Raw genomic sequence first — 25,852 nt, 5'->3', positions numbered from 1 at the left:
TCACAGGGACACGTGTGGTCACTTTGTGTCACTGAGGTTAATCCAAATGTGGTTTTTTAGAGGCCGAATTTTACAAAATCATACAATGTAAGTTAGTGATGGAGGCAGCAGTGGATCAACAACTCCTGTGAACTCCTGTGTGCTGTGATGTTAAAATCACTGGTTTTCTCTATGGGCTTTGGTGTGGGAGAGTGAGTGGTTCACAAAGTCTATCTAAACAGTGAGATAAAGACGTGAACATATTATTTGAGCTATGGTAGGCTTAAAGTTTCCGTCTGCTCACACACATACACACACACACTTCGCCATCCCTTCAGAACATTGTGGATCTTTAACGATGACACACATCCGTGCATGTGCAGCTGTGGTCCGAGACATGACATCATCGGCTAGGGTTTAGAAAATGAAAGTGGGAATCGTTCCCAAGTGAACAGTGGACATGAGGGGAAAATCCTCTCTGGTCAAAGACCAGGCGTGTGTTTTTATGTGCACACACACACACACACACACAGCAGACGATAAGAGAGTGGCTGCTGCTGCTGCTGCTGTGGCCTGAGAAGACTGTTTGTGGAGGAGTTAACCCTTCAGTGGGAGGCAGGAGAAGGTCTCAGAGCTCAGGGAGACACATTCCTCATCTGATTTAAGAGCCACGTGAGTGGAAACACACACACACACACACACACACACACACACACACACACACGCACACACACACGTAGATACAAGTCCTACACACACTTGACATCACAGGGTAAAGACGGACGGACAGGAGCGCTGACCTCGAGGACACATTCTCACAGCCACAATGAACTCAAAGCATCAGTTTGATGCTCGCTCAATGCAAACAAACACACACACACGCACGCACGTGCACACACACACACACACACGCACGTGCACACACAAACATGTGCACACACACACATGCGCACACACACACATGCGCACACACATGCGCACGCACACACAAACGCACACACATATGCGAACACACATGCACACGCACACACAAACATGCGAACACACATGCACACGCACACACACACACACATATGCGAACACACATGCACACGCACACACAAACACATATGCGAACACACATGCACACGCACACACACATATGCGAACACACATGCACACACACACGCATGCACGCACACACACACACATATGCAAACACACATGCGCACGCACACACAAACGCACGCACGCATACACACACGCACACACTCACACGCGAACACACATGCACACGCACACACACACAAACGCACGCACACACACACACGCACGCACATGCGAACACACATGCGCACGCGCACACACACACACACACACAGCACCTGCTGCCACTTTCACACGTGACTGAGACAAGTGTGCACTCGTGCGCTCACGGCGCTGACATTATCCCGTCCACTTGTGTCAGCATGTGCTTAAATTCTGCAAATGATCCCACGCCATATCCTGCATGTACAGGAAACAGATGCTGTGTGTGTGTGTGTGTGTGTGTGTAATGTGTGTGTGTGTGTGTAGTGTGCGTTAATGACTGTGCGGGATTAGATTAAGTGCAGCGCGGCTCACGTGAGGAGCGGCTCTGAGCCAGCTTTGATTCCACGCCAGGAACGCCAACACGCCGCATCGCCCGCTGAATTAAATCGAGCCAAACGCTGACTCAAGAGGTGCCGTCTCTACTCCAGCCTCATTCATTCATTCATTCATTCATTCATTCATCTGTCGTGGAACAACAACAACAACCACCACACACGATCCTTGCAACAGCGTCACACCCTGTCATCCCATGTTAGGAGATTGTGCTGCAAATGTACTGATAACAGGAGAATTACCGAGTAAAATCCCACACCAAAGTCACTCACTCTCCCACACCAAAGTCACTCACTCTCCCACACCAAGGTCCATAGAGAAAACCAGTGATTTTAACATCACAGCACACAGGAGTTCACAGGAGTTGTTGATCCACTGCTGCCTCCATCACTAACTTACAATGTCTTATTTTGGAAAATTCTGCATTTTTAAAAACCCACATTTGGACTACCATTAGTGACACAAAGTGACCACACGAGGCAGCAGTAGACCAGCTGCGCACGTGTCCCCACAAGCTAAAATCACTGATTTTCTCTATGGGCTTTGGTGTGGGAGAGTGAGTGGTTTACAAACTTCAGTTTCCTGTTATTTGAGACTTTTGTACTTGATAAAATCTACGTCAGCTTAAATCTACGATGTCTTAGGAACACGATCACATCTTTATCTTCACTGTTAGACAGACTTTTCCAACAGGAAAGTGAAGTTTGTAAACCACTCACTCTCCCACACCAAAGCCTATAGAGAAAATCAGCGATTTTAGCTCACAGAATTTTACAAAATGACATGCTTGAACTTATTAATGGAGGCAGCAGTGGATCAACAACTCCTGTGAACTCCTGTGTGCTGTGATGTTAAAATCACTGGTTTTCTCTATGGACTTTGGTGTGGGAGAGTGAGTGACTTTGGTGTGGGAGAGTGAGTGGTTTACAAACTTCAGTTTCCTGTTGTTGAAGTCTGTCTAACAGGGAAATAAAGACGTGAAACATGTTCTTAAGACATCACAGACTTGAGCATCTGTGTCTAGGGCTGGCTTTCAGCAGCAGGGGGCGCTCACAGTGCATTGACTGCTGACCTTACATATCGTGTGTGTGTGTGTGTGTGTGTGTGTGTGTCTCACCTTAGTGTAGTAGAGCATCCACACCTCGTACAGTCTCTCTTTGGAGGCCATGGTGTTGCTCGTGTGCAGCAGCGTCAGGCTGTGGTGTCCTCAGCGCTCACTTCACTGGCTGCTTCATGACCTTCAGTCATGAGCTGAACCTCTGCTGCTGCTGTTCCTGCTGCTGCTGATGATCTTCAGCGCTCATCAACATCATCATCATTAGTGTAACAGGGCTGCTGGTCGAAGACGAGGCGTTGAGTCCATGACGGCAGCAGAGAGGAGCAGTCACAGTCCGAGCAGATCAACCTCCACTTCTTCAGCTCTGAGGTCGGTGCTGCACGACCACAAAGAAAAGAAAAGAAGTGAGTCATAACAGTGACAAACGTGCATGTGTTTCAATAAATACAGACGGACACAAAGACTTGTTGTTTCCTGATCTTTAGCACACTTGTATCGCACACACAGACGTCAACAAGAGGCAGATTACACCTTTTATTGACACTTTATTTCCTCAAACAAGGAGGAGGAGGCAGCACTTTTCTGTGTTTAACCACTTTACATGTCAAGTTTAGACAGTTTTTTGGGGGTTTTGTTTACTTTTTGGATCCTTTTCATCCCGATTCACTGCAACTGTCTCACAAACGTTACCTTACTAAAGCTACCGACTCATGTTATAAAACAAATACAAATACACTCCTGACTAAGAAATGTTCGAAAACTTTACCGACATGACATAAGAAAAAGGTCGTCTGGCATATTGTTATTGTACAATGTGAAATAATTGTACAAAAACATGTTACTAACTCTAAATAAACAACTTTCCCGACGAACAATTGCAAAATGTAATATAACATAAGTTAGCCAAATGCTATTTTACAACATGTAATAATATTACAAAAACATGTTACGAACGACTTTCGTGACCAAATAACGACAATTTACTAACGTGACAAAAACATGTCAGCGCCCTCTAGTGGAACTTCAAATATAAATCACTTGGACTGTACGCTGGTGAGTGAGACAGCATTTTCAAGTCACTCAGTGATGAATTAAGTACATTTTATCGTAAAATAAAAATACTCATATTTGGTCAACTTGTGTCTGGATGTGTTTTCAGGATGTGGGCACCACATTAGTGGGCAACAACAACTCTAGCACCGGCCCTGTCAATAACAATAACAACAACAACAATAACAACCACACAGATCAAAGACTGTTGTTTATACAGGGTGAAACTAGTGGCTAAGCTATTTAAAGCTAACAGCAGCTAAAGGAACAACTGCACACAGCGACGACTTCTGTCGCTAACGAGCTAACATGCTAACTAACCTGTTACAGCCCCGCACACAACAACCTTACCTGGGCAGGCTAAAGGCTAACAGCTAGCTGTCAAAAAAAGGACTAATTTCATATTTCAGAGCCTCCATTCCTCCTCCTCCTCCTCCTCCACCTCCTCATGTGACAGGAGCGCCTCGTCCTCCACAGCCTCCCCGGCCACACAGCGCTCACAGGCGGACAAAACAAGTGACGAGTCCCCGCTGAGGGACGTTAAAAGGGCAAAAGAAGCAGAAAAAGAGAGTTTTTACCTGACCGCGAAACACAGGAACAGCGACTGTCACTGGAGACGCTCCTACACACACACACACACACACTCTCTCTCTCACTCACACACACATACACTGCTGCTGTCAACGCGACCAGTCAGCGACAACGACTACAGCTGCTTCCTGCTGGGACTGTTTCACAATAAAAGCACGCTATGCAAAGGAAAATGCAACTGATATTTATAATAATTCATAATTTATTATACATATATGTAATTATTTATTTGTGATGATGATGTTGTTATTATTACTGTTATTATAAATATTTGGTCATGTCCATGTTTGTTGTGTCTCTTTTATGTGTCTTTCATGCATCATGTTAAAATTAATTTATGAAAAATATATATGTTTATATGATAATACATTATATTACATTATTATCAAAAATTACATTATGTTTTTATTAATATAATACAAGAAATTATACTATATTACTACTGTATCTATCCGTCTGTGTGACCAGTGTGATTTCGTCATCCGCGTGAACGTGCTTTTAATTTGGTAAGCTAACCGGATTTCAACAGGCAGCGACAGACTAAAAAACAAAAAAACAAGAAAAACAACCCCGCTCCGTTTGTAAATTAAGGCTCAAACTGCAGCGCACTTCCTGTGTTTGTGTTTAAATTCATTCAAATGACATAAATGTTCCAACGTTCACTTCATTATATGCGTTAAAAAGGAGCGTTCGCGTTTGCGACAGTCGTGTCTCCTTTACGTTGTCGATGTGGACTGGAGTGGTTGCTAAGGGCCGAGCCTGGTAGTGACGCAGCGCTGCACTGCAGACGCGCTGCCACCTAGTGGACCAACGGAGAAGTACAATTACATTACATTTATTTTATTTTTTGTATTTTTTTTGTAAAATAATATTTTATATTATTAGTAAAATAAAATGTTATTTTTTTTTTTTTTAACTTTATATGACTTTTATTACATAAAATGTTATACTATTTTATTTAATTAAAATATAAAATAACATTTCATCTAATCTACTTTCTCAAATTATGCTTTTAATATCTTAATAATTACTATAAATATATAGTAAATAAACTGTAAAGGGCTGAAAAAATTCAATGATAACTGAATTAATTCAGTGAATCAGTTGTGTTTTTAAACAATAACCCATTTTTTGCTCATTTTTTTCAACGTCTAAAACGACAGTAATGATGAAATACACATGCAATAAAAATAATAACCTCAACTTTGTGGACAAAATAAGACGTTTAGGATAAGAAGGAAAGTTTTTTGAGAAATATTCGTGTACGTCATCACTGTGCGACACGTGCTCTGGTGACGTCACAGCCCATCGTCGGTTATCTGTGTCAAATTAAAAGTCCTTTAAGGGAAAAAAAAAAAAAGCAGCGGTAGATTTTTCTCTCTCATTTTATCACTGTTTGATTTTTCTTTTTTCTTTTTAGACGCGAAACAAACGGAAAACATGGAGTTTGTGGACAACGCGCAGTTGTTGCTGTTGTTTGGGGGATTTCCGGCGTGTTTGTGAGTTGTTTACGTCAGAAGGTGAGAGGATTATTCAACGTCCTCGCGTCTCCGTTCGTCTGCGAATGAAGACAAAATAAACGAAATGAATCATCGTTCAAACGAGTTCATGCACGTGAAACACGGCTAATGCGCGAGCTAACGTTAGCTTCGTGCTCGGAACGACGACGTTAGCTCAGTGTGTTTGTAGCATGTAGCATGTAGCATGTTTACAAGTGTCACGACTATGACGTAAGCACGAATTATGTTCTTATTATTGTGGATTATTATTCACAGTCATTCTTTTATGAACTTTATTTAAATGTTCAGTTTCTAAAACAAGGTGAAATTACACAAAAAACAAGTAATTAATTCATTATTCTGATAATGAAGATTTTAAACTAAACCAAAGGGAAGACACAGAGAATGAATACAAACTTAAGAATGACACTGTCATAAAATGTTTTAACGAGTTAAAACTTAGTAAAAGCACTCGTTTTACTCTGTAGAACATAATGAAAATCCACAACTGTTTACTAAATAAACAACATGTGTGCAGGTTTGTCTCCTGTGATTGTGTAGATGATGAGAGGATGAGAGTGTTTACATGAACTCACGTTCGTCTTCTTCCTCGTCTCTGCAGCCTGTGAACGGATGAATGACAGCTCCTGTGATTTTACTGGACCCAACAGGACTCCATGTCTTTCTTGGTGAGTGTGTGTGTGTGTGTGTTCTATCTATCTATCTATCTATCTATCTATCTATCTATCTATCTATCTATCTATCTATCTATCTATCTATCTATCATGCCATGTGAGCGACCACACATCCCATCATGCTTGCCGCTCGGCCTCATCGCTCCTCCTCCTAACCACCTACAAGGTTCCTCCTCCCTTTCTTCCTCCTCGTCTCCACCCCCTCTTCCTTGCTACATCTGCGTTTCCTCCTCGTCTCCTTCACTGCCTCCTCCTCTCCCTTGCTGCCTCCATGTTTCCTCGTCCTCCTCCTCTCCTTCGCTGCCTCCTTGTCTCCTCCTCCTCTCCTTCGCTGCCTCCTCGTCTCCTCCTCCTCTCCCTCGCTACCTCCATGTTTCCTCGTCTCCTCCTCCATGTTTCCTTGTCTCCTCCTCCTCTCCATCGCTGCCGCCATGTTTCCTCCTCCTCTCCTTCGATGCCTCCTTGTCTCCTCCTCCTCTCCTTCGATGCCTCCTTGTCTCCTCCTCATGTCCCTCGCTGTCTCCATGTTTCCTCCTCCTCCTCGCTGCCTCCATGTTTCCTCCTCCTCTCCTTCGTCTCCTCCTCCTCTCCACCACTGCCTCCATGTTTCCTCCTCCTCCTCTCCCTTGCTGCCTCCATGTTTCCTAGTTTCCTCCTCCTCTCCACCACTGCCTCCATGTTTCCTCGTCCTCCTCCTCTCCCTCGCTGACTCCATGTTTCCTCCTCCTCATCTCCCTTGCTGCCTCCTCGTCTCCTCCTCCTCCTCCTCCTTGCTGCCTCCATGTTTCCTCCTCCTCATCTCCCTCGCTGCCTCCATGTTTGCTCCTCCTCCTCCCTCGTGGTGAAGGAGCAGCTCTCACCTCTGCTCCTCCCTCCTCCTCCTCCTCCTCCCTGCAGGACTGTTCCTGTATCTCCCACACTCAGGTCCAGCCGATGGACCTGGAGGATCAGTATGAGGACACCAGTCACCACTTCCTGGTCAGTAGCCGCAGCAGCAGCAGCAGCTGTTACCATGGAGACACTGATGCTCCTCCCCCTTTCCTGTCATCGCGCTTCATCCATCATTAACCGGCTTTATGGAAGTGCTGCTACAGCGTGGTTTAAACACGTGACACACTTCTGTAAAGTCGGAAAACTCACATGAGACACTTTTAAACTGATTCATCTGAGAAGTCCACATTTGTAACAATCTTACTCACTTTTAATATCGATTAAACTTAAAAGTTTTTCTTCCAAAAGTTGATTTGTAAAGGTTCAGTTTCACTACTACTAGAATTCATACATAAGTCAATCTCTGATTTAAACACGAGTGAACAGAAGCCAAGAAATCCACATGTTTGAAATCCCCAGAATTTCCCATAATGCACCAGTGTTTCCCCTGTCATTGTGACCGCTGATCTGTTTGTGCAGAGCTGCGACAGTTCTGAGTTCACCCTGCAGGGACCGGAGGGCGGTGATGACATCACAGGCTTATCAGCTGACCCCGCCCACTACCAGCTGCTGTCCGAGCTGGGTGAGAACGCCAGGCCCCGCCCACACACACACACACACAGAGAGGCGGAGCTTTGTCACGTCAGCTCTGATTGGACTCTTTTCTTTTCCAGGCAGAGGCTTCAACAACCTGAGTCGGGTGAGTTTGGGGCGACACCGGCCCACGGCTCAGCTGGTGGCCGTCAAACGCACCAACCTGGACGAGTGCACGGAGGAGGAGCTTCTGCAGCTCATGGTCAGTCACACCTGGTTTGACGTCGTCGCGTGGAACAACTGAACCCGAGCTCACGTGTGTTTCTTCTTCTTCTTCTTCTCTCTGTGACTCCAGAACGAGGTTCTGCTCTCCAGACTGTTCCGTCATCAGAACCTCCTGACGTCTCGCCTGGTCTTCAGCTCCTGCTGTCAGCTGTGGGTCCTGACGCCGCTCATGTCCTACGGTCAGCCGACGCTGTTTCAGACGTTTCCTCGTCCTCTAACGCTGAGGTGACTGAGCAGCTTCTCGCTCGTGTTTCGCAGGTTCTGCCGACACGTTGCTGAGGACCTACTTCCCCGACGGCATGAGCGAGTCTCTGATCGCGTACCTGCTCTACGGCGTCCTCAAAGCGCTGGAGTACCTGCACCGCATGGGCTACGTTCACCGGTCAGAAATCATGACCTTTAACCCTCGTGTACCCTTTCACTGTTTATCTTTCACACTGACAATTCATTCATCACCTTATTTATATAAAGTGTCAACCCAGAAACTAAAATAAGTTTAATAAACACATTATTTATTGCTCTTAGACACTTTTATTTTATCTTATTAGACACTAAACCCGTGATAAATGATTAATGAAAATAATTATAGCTGTGTGTGGATAATTCACACATTTATTGTAGCTTTTAAGACAATTATGAGCTCCTATTAATTCATCAATAATATGTCATTTATTGATTTAATAAATAATTGTTACATTCATCACCTTATGGACATAAAATGTCAACCTAGAAAACAATAATAACCTTTTATTAATCTCTCGTGGATCAAATATTTACATTGTAATAATTAACCTTTTAATAAGACATTATAAGTGTTAATAAACACATTAATTATTGCTCTACAGAGACTCTATTGTTAAGTATAGTTAACACATTTATTATTGCTTTAAAGACACATTATAAGCTCTTATTAGACACATTGTTTCAGGTTTATAGACCTGTGATAACATTAAAGACTTTATAAGGATTAAATGTAGCTTAATAAACATATTTATTGCCTGAAAAGCTTTTAATAATGTTAATAAAAGTTACGTTTGAGTTCTTCAGTAATGATTTTTCATTAAGTTTTAATAACGGTTTGTAAGGAGTGGACATTTTTGGCCTTAAAGGTGACGAACGTTACAGTTTTAGTGAGGTTTACCGTGTTTGTTTCTTTGTTGTTGTTTGTTGTTGTGGTCAGTGGGGTGAAGGCCAGTCACATCCTGCTGTCAGCAGAGGGGCGTGTCTACCTCTCCGGCCTCCACAGTGTTTACAGTATGATGCGTGAGGGGAAGAGGATGAGGGCGGTGTTTGACATGCCTCACCATAGCCCCGCCCTCCTGCCGTGGCTCAGCCCCGAACTCCTGCGTCAGGTCAGCACCTAAAACACGTGAGGTCAAAGTTATTAATGCTGCAACTAACCATGGGATTTTACAGTCTGTTCTTGCTCTGTGGTGTCTCTGTGTTGTTTGTGTGTGTGTGTGTGTGTGTGTGTGTGTGTGGTGTCGCCCTCTGCTGTCTGTCCTGAGCAGGACCTGCACGGTTACGGAGTTCAGTCGGACATCTACAGTTTAGGAATCGTGGCGTGTGAACTGGTCAGTGGAAGAGTTCCCTTCCAGGACATGGCGCCCACTCAGGTAACTAACTACCTACCTACCTAAATAACCAACTACCTACCTAACTAAAAAACTAACTACATACCTACCTAAATAAATAAATGAATGAATGAATGAATAACTACATACCTACCTACCGAACTAACTAAATAACCAACTACCTAACTAAATAACTAACTAACAAACTAACTACATACCTACCTAAATAACCAACTACTTAAATAACTACCTACCTACCTCACGAACGAACTAACTACCTAGTTACTTAAATAACTAACTACCCAACTAAACAATTGACTAACTACCCACCTAACTAAATAACTACCTACCCGCCGAAAAAAAACTACCTACCTAACTAAATAACTAACAAACTAACTACATACCTAAATAAATAAACAAATAACTGCATACCTACCTACCGAACTAACTAAATAACCAACTACCTAAATAACTAACTACCTACCTACCTCACAAACTACCTTCCTACTTAAATAACTAACTACCTACCTACCTCACGAAGGAACTACCTAGTTACTTAAATAACTAACTACCTATCTAACTAAATAATTGACTAACTACCCACCTAACTAAATAACTACCTGCCCGCCAAACAAACTACCTAACTAACTAAATAATTTACTAATTACCTACCTTACTAAATAACTAAATACCTACCTAACTAACTAAATATACTACTACCTAACTAAATAACTAACTACATACCTACCTAAATAAATAAATGAATAACTGCATACCTACCTACCGAACTAAATAACTAACTAACGAACTAACTACCTACCTAAATAACCAACTACCGAATGAACTAACTACCTAGTTACTTAAATAACTAACTACCTATCTAACTAAATAATTGACTAACTACCCACATAACTAAATAACTACCTACCTGTCAAACAAACTACCTAACTAACTAAATAACAAACTAATTACCTAACTAACTAAATAACTACCTACCCACCTGCCTAACTAACTAAGTTACTGACAGGCTGATGTCTTTATGTTGTGTTCAGATGCTGCTGCAGAAGCTGCGCGGCTCTCACTGCTGCCTGCTCGACGTCGCCCCCTTCCCTCTGGGGGAGCTTGGCGGTCTGAAGGTGTCGCGCTCCGGCGTGGACTCTGGGATCGGGGAGAGCGTGGCCACGGGGAGTCTGACGCACAGCGCCACGGCTCCGCCCACCGACCGACCGCAGAGCCCCGCCCCCAAGAACCACTCGGCCACGCTGCACAACCTGGTGCAGCAGTGTCTGCAGCAGCAGCCCGAGCACAGGTCAACAAACTTTATTTAAACACGCTTGTGTAACAGTGACACAAACTCTCTGTGTTTATGTTGTTGTTGTTGTTGTTTTCTGTCCGCAGACCGTCAGCGTCCGCTCTGCTAAGCCACGCCTTCTTCAGACAGGTGAGTGCGTTTGTCGCGGTTATTTCACGAACAACGTGACGCGTTGTGTTTCAGACTCTTGTTGTTGTTGTTGTTGTCGTGGCGACAGGTGAAGCGACACACCAGAGACTCCTTCCTCAGCCTCATGTACCCGGCCGTGCCTCTGTCCAGCCCTGACTACCCTCCAGTTTCCTGCCCGCCTGCCGCTTCCTGCCACGCCTCCACGTCGTCCGCCGTTCACGCGGCGTACGCCAGTAACTCCTCCCCTTGCTCCTCCTCCTCCTCTGCCCCCTGTGACGCTGCTGAGTGTGTGTGGGATTTCTCCTAACGTCGTCTCGTCTCTCAAAACCAAACACAAGACAATCACAAACAAAGCAATGAGGCCACACTTACTGTGCTATTTTTTTTATTATTTTTATTATTATTACTTTTAACCAAACTCTCTGAGCCTTTTTTTTAATATATATACAGTATATAAATGTTTTTTTCTGAGGCGACTGTGATGAAAGAAGCTGCTCTAATGATCCAAAATGATAATAATAACTGTAATAACAGTGGAAATAACAGTGATAATAAGGGACTGTCTGTCAATGAGCCACAGGAGAACAAACTACAATTACAAGACAAAGGGATCGTTCAGGAAAAAATGGATTAGAACCACAAGTCTACGTCAGTTTCAGTCTACAATGTCTTTAAGAACACGTTCACGTCTTTGTCTCACTTCAAGACAAGACTTTTGTAAACCACTCACTCTCCCACACCAAAGTCCATAGAGTAAATCAGTGATTTTAACATCACAGCACACAGGAGTTCACAGGAGTTGTTGATCCACTGCTGCCTCCATCACTAACTTACAATGACTGATTTTAGTGAATTCGGCTTTTGAAATAATTAATTTAGACTTAACTCAGTGACACAAAGTGACCACACGAGGCAGCAGTAGACCAGCAGCTCCTGTGTCCCTGTGAGCTAAAATCACTGGTTTTTTCTATGGACTTTGGTGTGGGAGAGTGAGTGGTTTACAGACTAACAGTGAGATAAAGACGTAAACATGTTCTTCAGACACCGCAGACTAAAACACAGTGAAGTGGTTTTCGTCAGTACCTCAAACAACAACACTACAAATAACCTGAACTTTCCCTTTAAAGGGTGCATTATTATTATTATTATTTCTGTTGCTTAGTATTTTGAAGCAGTTTTTTGTGTTAATGCTGTTGTTTTGTTTTTGTGGTTTATTTTATTTTGTGATCTTTGTACCCGTTTTGCCCATAAAGCATTCTGGGAGTCATGTGACCTCACTCAGTCTGTGAACATGTATACATGAGGTAAACGAGTCCTTTATCGTTGTGTCCTATAATAATGTGACTGTGAATAGAAACAAAGAGACAAATCCACACTCATGTCTTCACTTTGTCACAAACCTTCTACTTCCTGTTTGCTGTGAACTGAACTTTGAGCCTCGTTCATCGACATCAATATTTATTCTTTAAATGAAACGGACGTGGGAGCTCGATATTACGCGACACAAAGAAGAAACATAATTAATAATAAAAAACTATTCAAATGTTAAGTATTTAAATTATGACATTAAGTCAAGAACTTCATGATTTTAAGTTTTATCTCAGATTTTAGACGTTTTTCATCACAAATGTATGATTTTATTTCAGAATTCTGACTTTCTTGTCACTTAACCATGACTTTTATGATATATTTGATTTTTTATATCATATAATTGACTCTTAAACATTTAACAGTGATGTTTTAGTCACATACTTTTGACTTTATTTCACAATTTTGACTTAAAATAACATCAATATACTTTTGACTTTATCTCATAAATATTCCTTATGATGACAACAACCTTGAATCAACAAAAATACAAAACCATCTAAACGTGAGGCTGTGGTCAGTAATTAATTTATTATTATTCAATTAAAAAGTGCAAATATGGAACTTTAAATTAGAAATTTCACTACAACGGTACAATAGAAATGTCTGATTTACAGTGTGACAGCAGTCATAGATGTTCTGAACACAACCGAGTCAGTCCTGGTCAGAACTTATTAACATTTGTGTTTTTATTGCATCGCAAAATTGATTTTGAATTGTGAATATGGGACTTTTACTTTGAAATATCTCTAAAACTGTACAGTAAAGACGTGATTTACAGAATGAAAGTAGTCACAGATGTCCTGAACACAACACAGTCACAAGTGTTCGACATTCAAGTTTGTTATTACATCTCAAAGTTGATCATTTTGTCGATTAAAAAGAGCCAAACGTCTCGTTGTTAGGTCTCTGACACGGAACTGCCGGCAGTATTTTATTTCGAAAACCGGATGTCAATGTCCGTGAATCACCGGAAACAAAGATTGAAAGAAAGAAAACTCACCCGGCCGAAGAAAAACGACTCTCGTCTTTCGTCCTTTCCTGAAACCAGAGAATTATAAAACAGTCGGTTATTTATTTCTTTATTTTCGTACTTTTTTTATTTTAAATTAAATGACGCAACTGAAAAAAACGGATTTGTACGAACCTGATGTCGTTTCTCCCGCTCGCGTGTGAACCGGAAGTAGAACGTTGGCGTAGTCTTCTTCTTCTTCGTGTGTTTTTAATTGCACAGAACAATAACAATGAAAACAATTTTAAATGAGTCAAAATTATTTTAGAGCAAAATTATTTTTTTATTTATTTATAGAAAATGTACCAGAAAGTTACAAATATACAAATACAGATTTTTAAAAAATGCAAACACTACATTTAACCTTCACTTCTGTGATTGTTTACAGTAAAGTACGATGACGTCATAGATGTGCTGAACACAACCGAGTCTTTTTGTTTTCATTACATTTCAAAGTTCATCTTTTTTTTGTTTACCATTAAATGGTGATATGGGAATATATAATAATATATAAACTGATGTTCAAGAGAACAACGTCGCCCTCTGGTGGTGGAGGTCAAGTCTCACAGCTCCCTGTTCGCAAATGGCTTCTTCCAGGCAGGCATGATGTGTGTGTAGATTTTCTCTATCTGGACACACACACACACACACACACAAAAAAAAATGTCACTGTTACTTTTTTGAAACATTTTTTATGACTCAAGTCATTTTAATGTAACAATTTTATATAAATTTCCTAAACAATTTTGTGAACTTTTTGATAAAATATTATAAAACGTGACTTTTTGAAACATTATTTCATTCCCAACAATTCATTTTCACGACGTTACATGAAATGTTGTAATTCTGATCGTTAATCTGTGTCACTTCAGTCTGGATGATCGTCTTAATCTGAGGTAAAGATGATGATGATGATGATGATGATGATGATGATGATGATGATGATGACCTACAGTAGCTCCGCCCACTGACCTGCTGGGACCTCTTCACTCCGTATCTGAGCAGCGTGGCCTGATGCTCGCTGTTGTGGAACAGGATGTCAAAGGTCACGTCTGTGCTCAGCAGGTCGTCGATGGCCGGCTTCACCACGTCGTAAAAATCCCTCGCAGAGAACGAGTCGTCCAACATGTTACTGACCTGAGACACGCGGTGGACACGCGGTCAGCAACACTGACACCTTTAATGTGTGTGAAGGTGTGTGTGTGTGTGTGTGTTACCTTGTATTTCTTCCCCAGCAGGTCCAGCGGGTCCAGTCTCACCTTTGACCTCAGAGCTCGACCAAAGAGCGGGAGTTTGGCGTCGGAATCTGACAAAAACAAACAAAAACATGTGAATAATTATCCTAAAAATGTGTGTGAATTCAAATAAAAATGACAATGACAGTAAAGAGCAAAGCGCTGACCTCTACAGGTCAGGTGAGCCACGTACGGAACGCCGTCCCTGTCTCCGTAGTAAATTCCAAAATGAGAGAAGTATTTGTTCCGCGGGAACTCCACGATGTCGCCCGGCAACAACTTAGGCTGAGAAATGTTCTGGAAAAACAAGATTTCGGCCACAAAAGTGATGTGATATCGAGTCTGTAAGCCACTCACTCTCCCACACCAAAGGCCACAGAGAAAACCAGTGATTTTAACATCACAGGGACACAGGAGCTGCTGGTCTACTGCTGCCTCGTGTGGTCACTTTGTGTCACTGAGGTCAATCTGAACAAAGGATTTTAAAAGCCGAATTGTTCAAAATAAGACGTATGAACTTAGTGATGGAGGCAGCAGTGGATCAATGACTCCTGTGTCCACACAAGGTTAAAATGTATTTAAAACGCTGATTTTTTCTATGGGCTTTGGTGCGGCAGAGTGAGTTTCAGTTTACTGTTAAAGAAGAACAAATAACAAAGATATCGTAGCATTAAGCTGATGCAGATTTTATGAGGCGAGTTTTTAATTAAGAGCCTAAAAAGATCAAGATAAAGTATGTTTTTTTTTACTCACCGAACCCATGAGTTACGATGTTTACTGTTGTTTTCCTCGGTCTGAAATAAAAAACACACACACACACACACACACAGGGACTCACCCTGCTTTACATACAAGATGCATTCATGTGATACAGTGAACAGCACAGTGTCACTGTTTTTCTGGGTGTGGTCTTCTTACAACAGAAACTCAAAAACATAAAGTAATGTTTGAAACTATGAGGTTATTCTTATACATAAGAGATAATAAAAGGGCCTTAAAAAGATCCCTGAGGAACACCTCATACTGATGTTAACTTATTCTTATACATAAGAGATAATAAAAGGGCCTTAAATAGATCCCTGAGGAACACCTCATACAGATGTTAAGTTATTCTTATACATAAGAGATAATAGAGATAATAAAAGGGCCTTAAATAGATCCCTGAGGAACACCTCATCCTGATGTTCACATATTTAGTTGTTTTGTAGTGTTTCGTTGCGTCTAGGTTTCATTTCAGGTGACTCTTGTGAGCAGGTGACGTCTCAGGGGACAACGCCTCGCTGCACTTTAAAAAGACTGAAGAAACCACATGTCCCTCGGCGTCCTCGTCCTTCAGCGTCCTCGTCTCTCAGCGTCCTCGTCCCGTGGGTGAAGCAGGTGTTTCCTGCGCCCGCAGCCTGAAAACAGGAAGTAGTTTCAGTCAGACGTTTATGTAACGCTGATGTCGAGATGATAAGAGTTTCTCAGTCTCACGGATCACGTGGTAAAGAAAAAAACTGTCCCTTTAACTTTAACTGACGAGACACGACACGCAGACGTTTGATCTTTTTCAGATTTATTTCCTGAAAAGTTCCAGAAAAGTGCCAGACGTTCATCCGCCAACGACAAACGCGTCAAAATAATCAAAGCGAAATAAAAACAAGGGAAAATTCAACAAAAAAAGAAGCAAAAATTCAGTTTCACATTTAGATTTTTACTTAAAGCCTGAGTTTCTTTTTAAGAAGAAAAAAAGTTTAACATCATTAAAAAAAAGTCAAATTTTTGGTCAAATAAATTTAAATTTCACTCAAACTTCCCTGAAAAGTCATTTTTTATCTAAATCTTGAGCTGAAAACAGCGACAGAATAGTGTCGCAAAATCTTCTCATCTCCATATAAAAGTATTTCAATTCTCGTTCTAAGACAAATCAGACCACCAGGGGGCGACATGAGCCGACTAAGAACAAAAGTTACACATAAATCCACACTTCAAAAAATATTCTGCACTAAACCTTTAAAGTCTTATTTTCAAAACCTTCTGTTGTTTTAACACGGGACGCCCCCTGCTGTTTGAACTAAATATAGATAATTATCTGCGAAGCTTTACGAACATTTACAGTCAGGATAATCCCGACCAAAACAAAACATCGTAAATACGACGACAACATTGTTGCGATAATTGTAAGAAAAGCTCTTAAAATATCTCTAAAATGCACTTTACAGTCACTGTCACTTACGTTTTGTCGGTAAATTAACGTTCTTAGTAAAATTGGGCGGAGCCTACAATCTGTGCTCCGCCTTCACATTTTCCTGTAAATTAAAAAAATAAAAATTACACAAATTACAAAATATCACAAAAACGTTGCTAATGGCGCAAACTTTATGCGAGTTCCAGTGTTTTGGGGGCGGGGCTTTAACCAGAGGGGGCGGGATCTATCGGGTGCATTTCGTCAGTGTAGCAGCTGTTGCTAATTGCGATATAACGATATTAAAAATTAGGATATGATCACGACATGATTGCGAAAAGTATTTTAAAAAACCTCAAACCTCAAGAATGCACTTAATGGTCAAAATGTACAACTTTTTTTTATCTCGACTATTTTTAGATTCTGAAATGAAAAAATGGGTGGAGCCTTCCGTCATGACTCCGCCTACATTTGGCTTGCAAGTTGTTCAATACAAAAACAACATTATTTCCATTCGTTTGGGGGCGGAGCTTTAGTCAGAAGATTGAAACGAGGCATAACTGCAAAGATGCAGCTCCCCCTTGTGGCACTTAAATAAAAAAAATAATAAATCACTAGGACTGTGTGATGTGTGAGTGAGTCACTCGCGTGAAATATCAACCGTTTCCTCTGTTTCGCGATCATCCTGATAACGAAAACTCACCTCGGGCGACTTAAACCGAGCGATATTTATCGCAACGCTCGATAAAAATAATCCCAAATAATCTCGTGTCCACTTCGAACGCACATTAATATGTTAATGCCCCCTGTGGATAAATAAAGTCAGTGCAGTCAAAGAGTTCATTAAAGGCACCTGAGATTCAACCTGAGACCGACACACACACACACACACACACACACACACACACACACACACACACACACACACACACACACACACACAGTTATCACTAACTTAACCATAACCAGTTAATGACCAACCATAACTAGTTCTGGACCAGGTTCTGGTGTCCATGAGGACTACTGGTCCTGACAAGGTCAGTGTTTATGACAGAAGGAGGTCCTTAAGAGGCCACACACACACAAGAACGAACACACACACACACAGGTTTGTGCAGCTATACTCCTGAGGACACTGCATCGACGTCCAGACTGAATAATGTGCTAATGTCATAAGTATTTCAGAAATGAAGATTATCCAGGTATTAATCTCTCTCTCTCACACACACACACACTCTTGTACTTGCTGCACACTGAGGACCGGGTAAAAGTGTTGACAAAGTGAGGACCAGCGTTTCCACTTTATAAATCAACACAATTACAAATATCTACTTCATGAATGACATCTATAAAGAACTACTGGGTGCAGTACCATGACATGTCTGCAGGTGGAGCCCCAGAGCAAAAAGTGTGTGAAACACCAGGGCTGGAAAACGGGTTTTTGTACCAAATTGAGGACCGTAGCATGTTTACAACCTAAGGAAGTGATTTGAATGAAAACAAAGTGAGGACCGACCAAAATGTCCTCACTTTGTAAAAATGACCTCACTCTGTTGGTTAAAAACCTATCAGTGGTCCTCAATATGCCGCAAGTACAAGAACACACACACACACACACTACTGCGGTGTGTCCTGGGCGTCTGGTGTCCAGCTGAATCCGCCTTCAGGAGCGTGTTTGTCCCAGTTGTCCGTGTTGTGTCCGTGTTTCCTCTGGTGGCGTTTGTAGTTGTCCCAGTGTCCCGTGGTGTAGCTGCACTCGGCGCAGGTGTACGGCTTCTCGCCCGTGTGCCGCAGCATGTGCCGCTTCAGGTTCATGCTCTGGTTGCAGGAGTAGCCGCAGACGACGCAGTGGAAGGGCTTGGCGCCCGAGTGGATGCGCTCGTGGCGCCGCAGGTTGGCCAGGTTGCCGCAGGCGTAGCTGCAGGACGGGCACTGGTACGGCTTCTCGCCCGTGTGCACGCGCAGGTGCCTCTTGAGGTTGTCCAGGTGCGAGGACGTGTACGGGCAGTGGGGGCAGCTGTGGGGCTTCTCCTCAGAGTGGGTGTGGGCGTGGCGAGCCAGGTGGTTGGGGTAGCGGGACAGGAAGGGACAGTGGGGACAGCGGTACACCGCGGTCCCCCGCCGACCGCGCCGCGATCCGCGAGGCACGGTGGCGCCGCAGGGGGGCGCCGCCGCGTCTTTAGACAGCAGGTCCAGCGAGCAACGGCGACACACCTGAAATAGATATTAAAAGGGACAGTTCAGCTTTTTAGAAGTCATTTTAGGAAGAATTGACATGGTTTTTACATGAATTAAAACCACGTAACAAAAGAAAAACCTCGTAAAATCTACATCAGTTTAAGGGTGAATTCCAATCCCTTGCTTAATCCTCAATCTTAATCCTCAATCTCTGAAATACTCTCCCTCTAGTGCAAGTTCTGTCCCGATTCTCAGAAAAATTAAGTTGAGGGTCAAGTTTAAGGGCTGTATCGCCCTCAATATTGAGATTTTCCAAGACCACCCTTGGGAGCAAAGGCTACCCAGAATGCATTGCATGTTTTCACATAACAAAGATGGCGTCGAAAGCAGCGAAGCGAGTGCGATACAAATGAAGTGTTTTCTTTGTCTTCTTTTTTGGAGTTGACAGACTGGACGCAGCTTTGGCGTTATTCTGCCCCCTACAGTCTGAAGACGTATCTGCATTTAAGGGGTGTCCCATTTTCTAAGTGACAAAATAACCCTCAACACTTGGTTTGGAGGACCAGTTAAGATTAAGGGTTAAGATAAGAATTGGAATTGGTCCCAAAAGTTTCCCTCCCCCACCAAACCTCATGGAGAAAACCACTGATTTTAGCTCACAGGGACACAGGAGCTGCTGGTCTACTGCTGCCTCGTGTGGTCACTTCATGTCACTGAGGTCAATCTGAATGAAATATTTCAAAAGCCGAATTGTACAAAATAAGCAATTGTAAGTTAGTGATGGAGGCAGCAGTGGATCAACAACTCCTGTGAACTCCTGTGTGCTGTGATGTTAAAATCACTGGTTTTCTCTATGGACTTTGGTGTGGTAGAGTGAGGGGACAGAGTCTAAACACAAACACATACCTGCTGCGTGTCCCCGTCCTCCTCGTCCTCCTCCTCAGTCTTGTCTCCCTCCAGGTCGTCCTCCTCCAGCGTGAGGCCACACACTCTGCAGCACAGAGGGAAGAGGAGGACGGGGAGAGGAGCAGAGGGAGAGGCCAGACCTCCTAATGTATGAAGGTAACCAGAGTCCTGAGAAACTCTCAGAGTCAGGTCTGACACCACTGATGATGATGATGATGATGATGATGATGATGATGATGATGATGATGACGACAGAGGGAAAAAAAGAGCTCATTAAGACGTTTGCTTTACAAACTCAGAGCTGATGTTTGTGCAGAGGTTAATTTTAGGGGTTAGCGTTAGCTTAACCCTCTTCCTCATTTTAAAACTCTTTTACTTTCCACTGGTTACTTCCTCTTTTCTTACATTAAAACGATGCTCTTCATAAACGCGATAGCTTGTATTTACTGTACGCTCCATGATTCAAATGTTCTTCTGCACACAAAGGTCGAGGCGTGTCATCGTTTACACATTTACCACAGTCTGACGTCTGATCGTCACTTTAAACTTTACGAGCTCAAGTTATGAATGAGACAAAATATTACTTAGTTTAGATGAAGTATTGCACTGTGATAAAAATGTTATAATAACAATCAAAAATGTTGCCAACGTGACAAAAAGTACTTTGTGTTACCAAGAAATGTAGTAAAGTTACAATAATAAGTAACTAACATTATAAAAAGTACTTATGTTACTGTAAAATGTAGTAAAGTTACAATAATAAGTAACTAACATTGTAAAAAAGTACTTGTGTTACTGTAAAATGTAGTAAAGTTACAATAATAAGTAACTAACATTGTAAAAAAGTACTTGTGTTACTGTAAAATGTAGTAAAATGTAGTAAAGTTACAATAATAAGTAACTAACATTGTAAAAAAGTAATTGTGTTACTGTAAAATGTAGTAAAGTTACAATAATAAGTAACTAACATTGTAAAAAAGTACTTGTGTTACTGTCAAATGTAGTAAAGTTACAATAATAAGTAACTAACATTGTAAAAAAGTACTTGTGTTACTGTAAAATGTAGTAAAGTTACAATAATAAGTAACTAACGTAAAAAAGTACTTGTGTTCCCACAAAATGTAGTAAAATTACAATAATAAGTAACTAACGTTTTAAAAAAAGTACTTATGTTACTGTAAAATGTAGTAAAGTTACAATAATAAGTAACTGACATTGTGAAAAAATACTTGTGTTACCACAAAATGTAGTAAAGTTACAATAAGTAACTAATATGATAAAAAAGTACTTGTATTACTGTAAAATGTAGTGAAATGTAGTTAAGTTAGAACAATAAGTAACTAACATTGTAAAATGTACAATATAAACTCTAATAATCTCTTAATCAGAATAATCTCCTCACCTTGTTCATCGTGGTTCTTCTTCTTCTGTCGTCCTCGTTTCTTCTCCTTGTCCCTCCTCTGCGGTCTCTCCTGCGTGTGCATGCGCTGGTGCCTCCTCAGGTTGCCCAGGGAACTGCAGGCGTAGCTGCACTGTGGGCAGCGGTACGGCTTCTCGCCAGTGTGCGTTCGCATGTGACGCTGCAGGTTGACGAGCTGGGCGGAGGCGTACGGGCAGGCGGGGCAGTGGTACGGCTTCAGGCCGTTGTGGGTCCTCATGTGGCGTTTCAGGTGGTTGGAGTAACGCGAGGTGAACGTGCACAGAGAGCACGAGTGAAGCTTCGCCGGAGGCTCACCTGCAGCAGACGTCTCACCTGGGTCTGCCCCCTTCTTCCTGTCACAGCTGCTGCTGATGGAAGCGTCCGACAGGGTGGAACGTTCCACCAGAGAGGACGCGTGCTGGACTCCTTCTTCACAGCTGAGACAGTAGAGCTCCGCCCCCAGGTCCAGACCAACACCTGGAACAAAGGTCATTTTATATGAGAAAAGAAAAGGGGGACTGACTTTTGTAAATCACTCACTCTCCCACACCAAAGTCACTCACTCTCCCACACCAAAGTCCATAGCGAAAACCAGTGATTTTAACATCACAGCACACAGGAGTTCACAGGAGTTGTTGATTCCCTGCTGCCTCCATCACTAACTTACAATGAATTATTCTGTAAAATTCGGCTTTTAAAATATTTAATTTAGACTTTACTTCAGTGCCACAAAGTGACCACACGAGGCAGCAGTAGACCAGCAGCTCCTGTGTCCCTGTGAGCTAAAATCGCTGATTTTCTCTATGGGCTTTGAGGCCTAGTAGGGCAGCTGTGGCCTAGTGGTTAGGGCTTCGAGTTTGAGACCGCAGGGTAGCCGGTTCGATCCGCGACCAGTCCACGGCTGAAGTGCCCTTGAGCAAGGCACCTAACCCTCTCACTGCTCCCCCGAGCGCCGCAGGCAGCTCACTGCTCCGGGTTAGTTAGTTAGTAATTCACGGTTGCAGTAATTGGAATTTCCCCACTGCGGGACTAATCTTAATCTTATCTCTCTTTGGTGTGGGAGAGTGAGTGGTTTACAAACTTCAGTTTCCTGTTAAAGTCTGTCTAACAGCTTAAAGGGATAGTTCGGAATTTTGGACATAAGACTTATTTTCCAACTCAGCCGGTGTGATGGAGACGTCTGGAGACGTTTTCAAGAAATTTCATTCAGTTCTTCTAGTTGCCGAGTTCGCTGATGCTATGGCTAGCGCAAGTCAATGGTATCAGCTAGCATGGCATTAGAAACACTCATACTGACTCCACAGTGCACCCGAGGCAAATCGATTGTAAGGGCAGACTATCTATGTACATATCTGTGTTGATAGAATAATGTTTGAAATAAAACCAACCTTGCAATTTGAAGGATTTATGTCTCAGCAGCAGCAGCGCGTCATACTTCCGGCAGAGGCGGACTGATTCCGCTGCCGGAAGTACAGTGCTGAGAAAGTAGTCCCTCAAAAATTAATGCTATGCGACGTTAGTTTTGTGAACTAGAAGAACTGAATGAAATTTCTTGAAAACGTCTCCAGACGTCTTGAGACTATTGGAAAATAGGTCTTATGTCCAAAATTCCGAACAATCACTTTAAGATACAGCAGGCTAAAGCTGACAGTGTGCAGTACTCAAATACAACACCTTAAAACCTGAAATACCCTCATTAATCTTAAATGTGAGAATGTGTCGAGATGTTACCCAGGTCTAGTCCTGCTCCCAGAGCAGTGTCTCCCAGAAGTTGACCGCATCCTCTACACGAGAGGAAAGCTGGAAATGTGGAGTGTGATGGAGCTGAAGGTTCTTCTTCCTCTACGCTCAGAGAGAACACAGTCAAACCTGAAGAAAAGCAGACGACATTTGAACACCAGGGTTCGGGGTTTTTTAAAGCACGACTAATAATACGTTTGAGAGATGATTCTGTGCGACTCACCGGCGTCTCTGTCCAGACCCATGATCTCTGCATCTCCAAACTCCAGGTCTCCACTCAGCAGGAAGTCGCTTTCCAGAACCAGGCAGCTGGGTTCACACGGCACCACGCCGTCCTCTGACTCCACTAAACACACACAGGTATTAAACGTCATTTTCACGTCATTATTAACCTCCTGTGTCACTTTACTGACACATTGTGAAGAAAAATCAGACAAAAACGCTGCTTTCACACCAAAATACACCTTTGGATTTATAGCAATGAGCATTTTTGCTTTGAAAGTATGTATTTATAATAGTTTCTACGTCTTCGCTGTAAGAAATATTCAAATTCAGAGTCGTGGGTATTGAATCTTAATTTTATACGCTGACATTTCAGACAGTGATTATTTTCAACTTTAAACTTTTAACTAGAGCTGCAACTAACGATTATTTTCGTAATCGATTAATCTGTCGATTATTTTCTCGATTAATCGATGAATGGTTTGGTCCATAAAATGTGAGAAAAACGTTGATCAGTTTTAATGATTTCTTTGTTTACGTGGAGCAAAGAAACAAAGAAAATATTCACATTTAAGAAGCTAAAACAATCAGAAATCTGGTTTTAATCATGAAAAAAGCTTCAAACCGATTATCGACTATCAAAATTGTTGACGATTAATTTAGTAATCGATTAAAAATCGATTCATCGATGAATCGTTTCAGCTCTACTTTTAACTCCAGACATTCTAATGCATGATTTTAATGCAATATATTTTAAAACCTGTTAAATACATTCTTAAAAACAACAATTAAACAAGTTTAATATCATTTAAAAGTGCTGCACTAGAGATTTCCACACATTTAAGAAACTGAAACCAGGTATTTTTCCCTTTAAACAATTTATAAAATCTAAATAAATAGCTACTGATTTATTCAATTCTTTCGCTCTTGTTTTATTCTGACAAACGTGGAAGAAACAGGAAAATAATTCACATTTATGCTCAGAAGAAGAAGAAGAAGTTAAAGAAGCAGGAGGAGGAGGGGAGGAGCTGGAGAGGAAGCAGAGGCTGCAGGCGAGAGGAAATTGGTGAGGATGAGATAAGTTGAGGAGGAAGAGTTGTGGGAGGAGGAGGAGGAAGAGGAGGAGTGACGCTGAAGCTCAGGAAAAGGAAGAGGAGTGAAAGAAAGAAAGGATGAGAATCAGCGTTAAACGCGCGTGTTCTGGTAAAAGAGAGCAGCAAGTCGACCAAGTTCAACTGTTCTGAAAAAATAAAAAGAGTAAAACATGAAGTGAGGTGAAAGGAAGGAAGGAAAAGGAGAGCAGGAGGCGAGGAGGTCGAGTGAAGGCCTGCAGAGAGAGGAAGAGAGGAAGTGGAGAGTCCATCTTAGGTCAGGATGAGATAACACACACACACACACACACGTTCATGTTTTAGTACTTCTACTGAAAAAAATGGCTGCCAGCACAGAATCTATAATATCCATACTTTCTCGTGACTTTAGACACTTAACCAAAGATTCCAAAGATATCTTAAATATATGTTTACTATAGTTTCTCACCACTCACTCTCCCACACCAAAGTCCACAGACATCCCAGCACACAGTGTTGTTCACAGGAGTTGTTCACATGTTTAAATAAAGGTGAAGTGTCCCTTTAACTCCACACTCTTCCTCACCGTGTGTTAGATAATGAGGAAGAACTCATGCTGCAAAGTCAACGCGTTCAACCAGTCAAACAACTTCTCTGTGACCAACTTTAACTCCTCGTTCACACAAACAGACGCGTGACTGCGTCAAAACAAGCGTTTTTAAAGCACAGGAGAAAACGCTTCGTTCAACGGAAACGACGAGAGAACGTGTGACAAGTGAACGACGGTCTCGTGACGCACGTGACCCAGCAGAAACAGCTGGAGGAGGAAGAAGACGAAGAAGATGAAGATGAAGAAGAACTCACGTTTCACCGGCTGAGGGTTGGATTGTTTTCTCCGCGGCATCTTCGCCTCTCGTGTCCCCGCTCCTGCTCCGGTTGTCTGGGCTCGGCTCTGTCGCTCCGTCAGCTAACTGCGTGTAATCCTCCTCCTCCTCCTCACCATCATCATCATCATCATCATCATCACCTCCTTCCTCTTCCTCTTCCTCCGGTGGACAACAGCAGCTGCAGCAGCGGTGTCATCGCTGCGGGCTACAGCCTCAACCCGGGGCTGCACACACGCTAAACAAGCAAATCATCACAGTTTAAACACCTAAATTAACCCACACATAAAGTTTACTGGGTATTTTTCAATGTTACACAACATTAAAAGCCACTCTCTGTACTTTAAAACGAACGTCTTCGTTGATTTAGCGTTTGTTTTTGTTTCACGGCGGCC

General features: G+C 42.3%; 4 protein-coding genes across 4 annotated transcripts in view; 1 reads left to right on the top strand and 3 right to left on the bottom strand.

Moving 5' to 3' along the window:
* The window catches only part of nbeal1 (neurobeachin-like 1), a 48,828-nt gene extending 45,970 nt beyond the window's left edge, over positions 1–2,858 (bottom strand). Inside the window, exon 1 of the mRNA XM_083908942.1 lies at positions 2,720–2,858. Within this exon, the coding sequence (XP_083765068.1) occupies positions 2,720–2,770 (51 nt within the window). The 5' untranslated portion in view covers positions 2,771–2,858. The remainder of the gene's footprint in view (positions 1–2,719) is intronic.
* A 2,795-nt stretch (positions 2,859–5,653) lies between these two features.
* On the top strand, positions 5,654–12,631 carry stradb (STE20 related adaptor beta). The gene is made up of 12 exons (XM_083908650.1): positions 5,654–5,820; positions 6,422–6,488; positions 7,392–7,472; positions 7,905–8,007; positions 8,099–8,220; positions 8,314–8,422; positions 8,502–8,625; positions 9,424–9,595; positions 9,755–9,859; positions 10,870–11,126; positions 11,216–11,258; positions 11,347–12,631. The coding sequence occupies exons 2-12, from the start codon at positions 6,477–6,479 to the stop codon at positions 11,563–11,565; spliced, it is 1,347 nt and encodes a 448-aa protein (XP_083764776.1). The 5' UTR covers positions 5,654–5,820; positions 6,422–6,476; the 3' UTR covers positions 11,566–12,631.
* Positions 12,632–14,201: 1,570 nt separating this feature from the next.
* plaat1l (phospholipase A and acyltransferase 1-like) lies at positions 14,202–15,635 on the bottom strand (the record flags this gene model as incomplete). Its single annotated transcript, XM_083908744.1, has 5 exons — positions 14,202–14,267; positions 14,611–14,775; positions 14,856–14,944; positions 15,041–15,170; positions 15,627–15,635. The coding sequence occupies 5 exons, from the start codon at positions 15,633–15,635 to the stop codon at positions 14,202–14,204; spliced, it is 459 nt and encodes a 152-aa protein (XP_083764870.1).
* Positions 15,636–18,654: 3,019 nt separating this feature from the next.
* On the bottom strand, positions 18,655–25,493 carry LOC310943217 (zinc finger protein 513-like; the record flags this gene model as incomplete). Its single annotated transcript, XM_083908743.1, has 6 exons — positions 25,438–25,493; positions 23,505–23,627; positions 23,273–23,410; positions 21,524–22,018; positions 20,122–20,321; positions 18,655–19,251 (listed from the first exon to the last, which is right to left on the bottom strand). The coding sequence occupies exons 1-6, from the start codon at positions 25,475–25,477 to the stop codon at positions 18,655–18,657; spliced, it is 1,593 nt and encodes a 530-aa protein (XP_083764869.1). The 5' UTR covers positions 25,478–25,493.
* Positions 25,494–25,852: the final 359 nt, after the last annotated feature.

This window comes from Microchirus variegatus, assembly GCF_963457635.1.
Source record: "Microchirus variegatus genome assembly, chromosome: 22".
NCBI lineage: Eukaryota > Metazoa > Chordata > Actinopteri > Pleuronectiformes > Soleidae > Microchirus > Microchirus variegatus.
The sequence above is the reverse complement of the archived record's forward strand: the minus strand, read 5'-3'. Positions and strand labels throughout refer to the sequence as shown.

Excerpts from the sequence above, each read along its gene's own strand:
- stradb (XM_083908650.1), top strand. Across the intron at positions 8,626-9,423 it reads CGCATGGGCTACGTTCACCG|TGGGGTGAAGGCCAGTCACA; the intron begins GTCAGAAATCAT and ends TGTTGTGGTCAG. Across the intron at positions 9,596-9,754 it reads GCCCCGAACTCCTGCGTCAG|GACCTGCACGGTTACGGAGT; the intron begins GTCAGCACCTAA and ends TGTCCTGAGCAG.